Source organism: Rhinichthys klamathensis, unplaced genomic scaffold (assembly GCF_029890125.1).
Source record: "Rhinichthys klamathensis goyatoka isolate OS25496 unplaced genomic scaffold, OSU_Roscu_1.1 h1tg000011l_1, whole genome shotgun sequence".
NCBI lineage: Eukaryota > Metazoa > Chordata > Actinopteri > Cypriniformes > Leuciscidae > Rhinichthys > Rhinichthys klamathensis.
Window position 1 is genome coordinate 949,698 of NW_026606564.1, and position 10,089 is coordinate 959,786.

Below are 10,089 nucleotides of genomic sequence, written 5' to 3' on the forward strand. Positions count from 1 at the left end.
TTTATGGTTAAAAATAACCATAAAAGGTAGGCCCACAGAATGTTATTTTGCAACAAAACGGTTTACTGGCATAGGGTGGATATTCTTAATGTTTCTCGGTTGAAACAACATTACCCTTTTACCTGCTGCGCTGCGACAAAGTTGGAATCAGAAGCGTGTTAGAAAAAAATAGCCTTGAACACCGGCGTGACTCGCGAGACAGAATCCATACTGTAAAGAAACTAAAATATTGCATAACATTTGGTCACTGTATAGGCCAATTCGCATATAAAATGTGTAAAATAATAAATGATGTTCGAACTTTTGACTGGTCGAACTTTTGTTAATATTTACAATTTTATTTATTTATTTATTATTATTATTCATCGCCTAAATAACATAGGCTACGTATTTACATTGAAAACATAATATTTAATAAATATTTATAATCCAATTAAATATTATGTATATAATCATTAATAGATAATAACTGCCCTTGTGTGTGCATTTCTGAACTTGAAGCAGGGATTTCTATTCACCAAATAGGCAACTACATTACCCATAATGCTACGCGTCTTATGGACTGTCGTTGCACGTTCATTGTAATATATATTATTATTATTATTTATAAATGAAAATAATCCATTATCAACTTTCATTCAATTACAAGTTATACATAGGAGTTATTATCGGTGGATGAATTCGCTTTATATGTAAACCAATGAAACAGGAAGACGTTTCGCCTTTAGCCAATGACAAAACAGCTTGTTGAGACGTCGGAGCCCTGGACGATGGAAAAAGGACACACTTCGCGTCTTATAATCTTATAATTTTGTTTGTTTGTATACAAAGGCAAAACAATACACCTCTTCAAAACACCACCGCATGTTTAATCTTTTTAAAGGTAAGACCGGAACTGAGAAACAAGTCGCTCTTCGTAGTTTGCCATGGGCCATTTTAGGGTCGTTTGTCAACGCACTCCTGTTGTGGAGGGGCCCTGTGGGAGCATGACATAATGGGGGGCCGTAAGGGGTAGTTCACTTCAGATTTGCATTGTTCTTATTTGAAGTGCACTAGATTTATGAATGTATGTACAATGTAATGCATACTGACAGTGTTGTAATGTGTTTGTTTCGTTTATGTCATTTTCCTCACCCAGTGCAAGACTGCACGCAAAACGTCATGATATATGACACTGTCAATGCTTCGTTCTGTCTGAAGTTACTAACTCCACATATAGTTTCGGCGTGTGACATGATTAAATTATTTTGACAACTGAAAGCGCTGGTAAATGCATAATCAACTATAATCGTTTATTCTAAATTTGCTCCAGCATGGGACAAAATATGCCCCATAGTTTTTCTAGCTATTAGATTTTTGTTGTTGTTGTTTCCACTTTGAAATGAACCAGATATGATCTCTATGATGTACTTAACACAAATGTGCCATTTATTTGTATTTAAAATGTATTTATTTTTTGTTTTGACATTTATATTTCCATTATAATGTATGTGAAAGTTTGAATAAATAATAGTAATTATTTTTTAAATAATCATAGTATATCCTGCAAAATATGGTTTTCAATAGATGGAGGCCATGTGAAACCATCATATATTGTTAATTTGTTTTTATGAGTCATTCTGAATGACTAGATTTAGCAATGTTCATAATGCCATGACAGCACACTTTCTAAAAATTGTAATACATTATCATTTTGTGAAAAAAAGCAGCAGGTTGTACTCCAGTGTAATACAATACCTATAAACAGATTAATGCAAAATAGTTCAATGCATAAATATATATTTTTTACCCCAGTTTTGCCCAAGTACTAAAGAATCAGTGTTTGTGCACTGTAAGTCTGTTTTTCAGCTCTAAAAATGGAAGTTTTGTGTTGAAACCTGTAAACATGAAGAAGAAAGTCAGTCCGTCCCAGCAGTCAAAAGTGAAGGATATCAGTTGCACAGAAACACAGGAGACAATATGTGATGGACCAACGGCGTGTGATGCCAGCAGCGATGTTGACGTGGCCAATAAAGATTCTTCGCAGGAAAAGAAGCATCTCCAAATATCCCAAAGTGATGCCTGTTTCCTGAAGTTCTTGAACGAAGACCGTCAGAAACTGCCATCATTCTGTGACATGACTCTCATGGTCAGTGGGAAGATGTATCATGCCCACAAAGTGGTTTTGGCTTTTGGCAGTGGCTATTTTCATGCCAAATTCAGTGAAAACCCCGAATTGCACCATGTTACCATTGATAACATAGAGGGCTCCACCTTTGGACACTTGCTCAACTTCCTGTACACATCTGAATTTGAAGTTTCAGAGAGCCAGATTCCTGCTCTGACCGAGGCTGCCTGTTTTCTGGATATGATGGAAGCTGTAAATCTTTTATCAAAGTGGGTGACACCAGCTCACGCTGATGAAGATAGTGATGTTCAGCGAGTTCCCCAGGAGACCCCAGATGTCCCGCATGTCCAAACTTCAGTAGGAGCCAAGTGCTCCTTTTGCAGTCGCACATTCTGCTACAAGAAGTCTCTGGAGAATCACCTGGCCAAGACGCACAGCGCTGGTTGCCATGTTGAGGAAGAGCAAAACATGGCTAGCACATCTGCGGTCACTACCCGCAGATCTGGCCGTCAGAGGAGGACCCCTGCTAAATTTGAGAGCCAGGAGAGCGGAAATGGCCACACCCTGTCTGGAAAACCCAGTCAGAAAACTCCAAAGGATGACGATGCTGCCTTTGAGGAGCAGGAGGAAGAGGATGACGAAAGTGAGGAAGAGCAGCAGAATGAGCAGGGAGAGCAAAGTAGTAAGGAGGGGCGAGAAGAAACCTCCAGTGCTGTGGAGGTGGAGGAGGCAGAACGTGAAGACGGTGAGAAGCAAGAGGAGGAGCGTGTGGCTGAACTCAGTGAGGCTGGAGAGCAGACTGAGACCCAGAAGGAGGCCGGACCGAGATCCACTCATGCTGTCGAGGAGCAAAGCCAAGCGACCGAGGTCACCGCTCATGTCTTCCCAGAGGGACTGGCTCCCGTTGTGGTCCAGAGCGCTAACAAAAAGACTCTAAAGTGTCCCAAATGTGACAAGACCTTTGATCGCATAGGTGAGAACCGTAAAGGCTGACGGATGTAATCTCTTATTTTATTTAACAATACATTAATAATGCAGTTCAAATATATATTATTACAGTTTAAAACTTAATTCAATAACTATTTTCGGTAACACTAGTTTAGGGTCCAATTCTCACTATGAACTATTTGCTTATTAGCATGCATATTACTAGGATATTGTCTGTTTATTAGTACGTATAAATCATATTAATGCCTTATTTTGCATGACCATATTCTACATCCCTTAGTTAATCCCAATAGCTAAACTACCGTACTAACTATTAATAAGCAGGAATTAGGAGTTTATTGAGGCAAAAGTTGTAGTTAATAATTAGTTAATAGTGTGAATTGGACCCTAAACTAAAGTATGACCCTATTTTATATTAGAATATGTTTTAAAATGTAATTTATTCCTGTGTTCAAAGCTGAATTTTCAGCATCATTACTCCAGTCTTCAGTGTCACATGATCCTTCAAAAATGATGATTTGCTGCTCAAGAAACATTTCTTATCATTATCAATGTTGAAAACAGTCGAGCTGCTTAATGTTTTTGTGAAAACGGTGATATTTATCACTTTTGGTCAATTTAATGTGCACTTACTGAATAAAAGTATTACGTTTAAAAAAAAAAATGCTACCGACCCGAACCTTTTGAATGGCTGTGTGCATAATATGACGTGAATACACCTCTTCTATGATGAGCGTGTTTTTAGTTTATTAATTAAAATTTATACGTGATATTTTTGACCATAAAGTCAAAAATGCCAAGGCAATACATCTGACTGTCCTGATATCATAAGGAAGGAAGCAGTTTGCATTTCTTTTAGTATTATTTGACTAAAAAATTTACAAAAAGAAAAAGAAAGATTAATGCCATTTTGTTGTTAATGAAATAGCTTTGTCTGAATCACTGCTTTGCGTTTCCTCATTTTGTAGGTAAATACGAGAGTCACACCAGAGTACACACTGGAGAAAAACCTTTCCAGTGTGACATCTGTCTTCAGTGCTACTCCACCAAATCAAACCTCACGGTGCACAAGAAGAAACATGACAGTGATACGCCCGTCCAGAGGAAAGAGCACAAATGTCCCTTCTGCAACAAGCTTCACGCCAGCAGGAAGACTCTCAGCAGACACGTGAAGAGGTGAGCGGGCATCCCGTCCCAATCCTAAAGATTTCACTGAACATGACAAACAAAACACAAAAATCAGAAGAAAGAAGTCATTATTTTGCATGAAGAAAGTCAAGCCTATTTCATGACCATTAAGTCAAGTCAAGTAAAAATGTATTTATGTAGCACCATTTATACAGACAGGCTGACCAATGTGCTTTACAAAACTATATAATATCACACAACAGACCGAGCAAGAAAAATTAAAATACAGATTACACATTATTAAAAGCATTAAGATTGTTTTTGCATTGTGACCATTTCTAAGCCACAATTTCTTCCAGTAAGCTTTTAAAATTATTTTGGTATCCACATATGTATGTACTGGTGAAACTCGAAAAATTCGAATATCGTGCAAAAGTTCATTTATTTCAGTAACTCAATTTACAGCTTATGAAAACCCCAAATTCAAAATTAGAATATTGTGAAAAGGTTTTCATAGCTGTAAGCCATAATCATCAAAATTATAACAAATAAAGACTTGAAATATCTCACTTTGCATGTAATGAGTCTATATAATATATTAGTTTCACCTTTTAAGTTGAATTACCTTTTAACTTTTACACCATATTTAAATTTTTTGGGTTTCACCTGTATGCCTTTGGTGTGCAACTGAACTAAACAACAAAATCTGAATAATTTATTAAATCTTAGGTAGGCTCACAGAGAAATCTTAAAACGGCCTGGACATTTCAAGCAAGTGATTCTGGTTCACAGTCGCTGATTCAGCCAGTTTGAATAATAGAGAAAATGAATCATTCTCTTGTTATGTGTCACTATTTGTACCGCAAAGAGAATGGACAAAAAGAAAGAAAACCAGAGGGTTATGTGACGTGGTCAGACACAAGATTATAGCCAAGCATGGACAATCTCAAGGTTGCAAGCACATTTCCTGTTCTCACCACACATAATGTTATCAAGAAATTGAATGCCCATGGCGCTGTAGCCAACCCCGTGAGAGAAACCTTGATGCAAGATTGCAGCAAAAAATAGCTGACATCTGCCAACTGCCACACACATTCAAGCCGTACGACAGTTTCAACTCGCTGAAACAGGTTCAACTCAAAGACAGGAGAGCCAGGAGAACCCCACTGACATAATAAAGCCTAACTGCAATTTGCGCTTGAACATGCCAAAATATTTCTGGGAGAATGTCTTGTGGACAGATATTGTGACTGATATTACCCCAACTTTGAGAAAAATGTGAATTTCAAATTATAACATATGAATGAATTACCATGGACAATTTGGAAATGTGTGTTCTTAACTGTCATTAAAATAATGTTTAAAAATAATCCTAAAGTCATCAAAATGGTATGGAAGCTTGTTTCCGCCACGGAATAAAACAGTTCAAAAGATAATTGCGACTTTTTATCTCACACTTCTGACTTTTTTCTCACAATTGAAAAAAAGTCAGAATTGTGAGATATAAACTTGCAATTGTGATGAAAAAATTTAGAAATGTGAGATAGACAAAGTCGCAATTAGTTTTTTTGTGTGTTTTTTTCAGTGGTGGAAACTTCCATTAAATGGGCTTCATTTTCTTCATGTAAAATAGCATTTAATATCATGAAATATGACTTAAATCAGAACAAGAAGTTGGTTCATACCATCTTTTCGAGGTATGACTGAATACAAAGGAAGATATTTGGAAGAATGCTGGTAACCAAACCATTATAACCATTATATTTTTTGACCATACAATGGAAGTCAATGGGACCAACTTTCCCTCTTTCTGACTGCTGTATTTCATTTCTCCATATTTTCTCCTCTTTTGGACAGTTGTGGAAACACTATCATGGATTTTTTCTTTTCCTACTGAAGAATTATATTTGCTGTAGTCCCACATTTACCACTTTACAAATTCACCCATCTATGATGACTTCCGCTTCTAAGAATCCTGGAGATTGGTTGCATTATGTTTCCTGTTCAGTTTATTCAGTCATCTATTGGAGAAACGTGTTTTGCAAAGTCACTTGCTGTAGTTTCCAGTACATCTTCTGAACTGTTGTTTTGGTGACGAAATGCTTTGTTACCTTGCCTTTGTATGTGACCAAAGTCCAACACATTGTCTGCTTACAGATTTCACCCTGACCACCTCCAGGAGTTTCTCACTCAGAAGAAGAAGAAGAGTGAAGGCTGGAAATGTGACGTGAGTCATTTGCCTTAATTATTTGTATACACTACATTCAAATGACCACAAAAAAAGCTGACGTGAAATTCTGTTTGCATACAATTTAACAGTTGCCTGTGTCATTTCTTTAACATTGCTGCTTTTGCAGATCTGTCACAAGTCCTTCAGTCGACGTCCCCATCTGGAGGAGCACATGATCTTACATTCACAGGACAAACCCTTCAAGTGTGCCTACTGTGACGAGTACTTCAAGTCACGATTTGCCCGGTTGAAGCACCAAGAAAAGTTCCATTTGGGTAAAGCTTTACCTTTCTTTTTTGTGCTAATAAACAGCACCAAAAGTGTTTCACCTGTAATGGACCCAGAGAATTTCTTTAATGTTGACAAAATGTCCAATATCCAGGACCCTTTCCTTGTGACATCTGTGGCCGTCAGTTTAATGACACAGGGAACCGCAAACGTCATATAGAGTGCACACATGGGGGGAAGAGGAAATGGACCTGCTTTCTGTGTGGCAAATCGGTCCGTGAGAGGTAAGAAGCTGCTGTTATGCTCTAAACACTGATATTACCAAAACTGTATGCCAGTGCGATAATGGTTGCATGTTTTACTCAGCTAATCTTTGAACATATTTTCAGGACAACCCTCAGAGAGCATCTGAGGATCCATAGCGGGGAAAAACCTCACCTGTGCAGCATCTGCGGACAAAGTTTCCGTCACGGAAGCTCCTACAGGTCTGTGAGAGTGCCGAGATACTACATACAAGAAACATGGTTCACACCCCCAAAGAAAAGAATATGTGCAGATGAATAGTTAAGCAAGCTTATAGAACTTTAATTGCCTAAATGCACATCTTCTGTTTTTGAAGGAAGTCTCTTATGCTTACCAAGGAGGCAAAAATATTGTGAAATATTATTACAATTTATAAGAACTGTTTTTCTATTTGAATATATTTTGAAATTTTGTGATCAAAGCTGAATTATTCAGCATCATTACTCCAGTCTTCAGTGTCACATGATCCTTCAGAAATCAGTCTGATATGATGATTTGCTGCTCAGGAAACATTTCTTATTATCATCAATGTTAATATTAATCAGTTGTGGAAAAGTTCAAAACAAGAGCATTTATTATGTTAAGTATAATGCATCATTGCTGAATGAAAGTATATACTTTTTTTTTCTTTTTCTTTTTTAACTAACTGTACTAACCCTAAATATTTGAACAAGATTAAAAGTAATTGGATAGGACAGTTTTATTTATTACCAGTGTTGTTACCTGTTGTTGTGTCTATATTTTAGACTTCACCTTCGTGTTCATCATGAGGACAAGCGCTATGAATGTGAGGAATGTGGCAAGACCTTCATTCGCCATGATCATCTAAAGAAACACAAAAAAATTCATACAGGTATTTTTCAAAGTTGCATTTTTGATTGTGGTCTCAGAAACCCCAGATATAAATTTGAACATACTATGATTTCACATGTTAATGTAATTCAAGGTGGCATCATTTCGACATCTGTTTGTCAGCCATAATGTGATGCCTTAAATGTCTAGATGGATGACTCACTAGGATTTAAAACTGTCGACCTCCCCCCAAAAAATGTACATCATCATTTACTCACCCTCATGTCGTTCCACACCTGTGTGACTTTCTTTCTTCTGTGGAACACAAAAGAAGATATTTTGAGGAATGTTGGTAACCAGAGAGTTTTGGTTCCCATTAACTTCCATTGTATGGTCAAAAAATATAATGGAATCAATGGGACCTGACACTGGTTACCAAAATGTTTATTTTCGAATGCCCCTCATTTCGGACTATCCCTTTAAGGCCAAAAACAGTGAAATCCACCTTAAAACTATTAAACTAACCATATGAGATTCTTCATCCTGCTCATGACTGCTTTATGTGCTCTATAAGTGTGTATGTAGGATTATAGTCTTGTAACATTTGTTTTGTGTAGGCGAGAGAGCGCACCAGTGTGAAGAGTGTGGAAAATGCTTCCGACGTGCCGATCACCTGACTGTCCATTATAAAAGCATTCACCTGGGAGAGAAGATCTGGCGAAGGCATGTACACACACACACACACACACACACATGATTTCAGAAACAAAAACATAGTTTATGAGATGATACATGCGGTCTTTGTTATGCAATACAAAATAATCCCCGCAGTTGATGTTGGTTGTGTGAGATCTGTGATGTCATGATCATGTGCTGTAATTTGACAGGTATAAAGCAGTAGTGCATCAGTGTCAGGTGTGCAAGAAAGAGTTCAGGGGGAAGACCAACCTCATGTCACATTTCAGAACGCATTCAGGTAAAATACGCTACCATTTAAAAAGATTGTTTTGAGGAGAGAAATGAATACTTTTATTAATTCAGACAAAACATCAAACAGTTATCATACATTGTAAAAAAAACTTTACAATATTATGGTTTTTACTGTCCTTTTGAGCAAAAAATGCAGCCTTGGTGAGCATTATAGACTTCTTTCAAAAAGATTTAAAATTCTTACCGACTTCAAACTTTTTGACCTGTAAATCTCTAACGGCAAATTTGTGGCATTTCTGCTACACAGTTTTTTTCTGATCCGACATTTCGCTGTCCTCAGGTGAGAAACCCCACCGGTGTTTGATCTGTAACCAGACCTTCCGCATCAAGAAGACTTTGACCAAACACATGGTCATCCACTCAGACGTACGTCCTTTCAACTGCCCGCACTGCAGTGCTACCTTCAAGCGTAAGGACAAGCTGAAGTACCACGTGGACCACGTTCACAGCGCCCGCCTGCTCGACCAGCAACAGCAGAACATGCCTGTGCCCCCCGCTAGCAAGCTGACCGAGCCGTTGCCGTCAAACCAAACACCCAAACCATACCACAACACGTCTAAGACTGTGCTGCAGAGTGTGGCGGCTGATGTCTGCGTTCCCGTCACACTCGTCCCCGTCCAGATGACTGAGGACACGGTGCACGGGGCGGCACATGGCGTCCTTCCAGCTGTGAGCCAGCAACCGCAGACAGGCTACCAGTCCGCCACTGACCTAGTGTTCTTAGAGAAGTACACCCTCACGCCTCAGCCCACCAACATAGTGCACCCGGTGCGGCCGGACCAGATGCTGGACCCTCGAGAGCAGTCGTACTTGGGCACACTGTTGGGACTGGACTCGGCTTCATCTGTACAAAATATGTCTAGTGCCGAACATACTCATTAATTCGCAGCACGTCAATGCTATTACACACATGTTGTTCTTCACATGAATTCCTCTTTGTCTCTTTGTGCTGTTCTTAAAGGCATTGTTCACTCTAAAATGCATTCACTATTGTAATTCAAAGCAGAAAATAGTTTGGAACGACGTGACGGGGAATAAATTATTGCGTGAACTATTCCTTTAATATTGATGTAAACCGCTAATAATGAATTGAGGATTCTATCGTCCACATACATTATAAACTTTGACTCTAAATGGAATCTGTGTGTACATGTCTCCTTTATAAGCCGATTGTGTTGATATTCTGACAGATAACTGCAGTGCCGATGAGTTATTATATTCGTGTCAAATCTTCTCAAGTAATTCACCACCCCTAACCAAAGTCAATGATGAAATCAGCGCACAGCTCTTTTGCTTGTGTTCTTGTAAATAAAGCACTCTGGAACTCTGAGTTCAGGAAGTGATTTTATACTGCTTGTTCTAG

At 38.3% G+C, this 10,089-nt stretch overlaps 1 protein-coding gene across 2 annotated transcripts; it reads left to right on the plus strand.

The window, feature by feature from the left end:
- Positions 1-738: 738 nt before the first annotated feature.
- Positions 739-9,763, plus strand: zbtb41 (zinc finger and BTB domain containing 41). Of its 2 annotated transcripts, XM_056263235.1 has the most exons (11): positions 739-883; positions 1,837-3,080; positions 4,024-4,231; positions 6,341-6,410; positions 6,541-6,688; positions 6,796-6,925; positions 7,031-7,126; positions 7,691-7,797; positions 8,354-8,459; positions 8,624-8,712; positions 9,007-9,763. In XM_056263235.1, exons 2-11 carry the CDS (start codon positions 1,886-1,888, stop codon positions 9,606-9,608), a joined length of 2,751 nt encoding a protein of 916 aa, XP_056119210.1. In that variant the 5' UTR covers positions 739-883; positions 1,837-1,885; the 3' UTR covers positions 9,609-9,763. The 2 variants fall into 2 exon arrangements, with proteins under 2 accessions (XP_056119210.1, XP_056119205.1); XM_056263230.1 differs by lacking the exon at positions 739-883 and having other exon boundaries at positions 1,776-3,080.
- Positions 9,764-10,089: the final 326 nt, after the last annotated feature.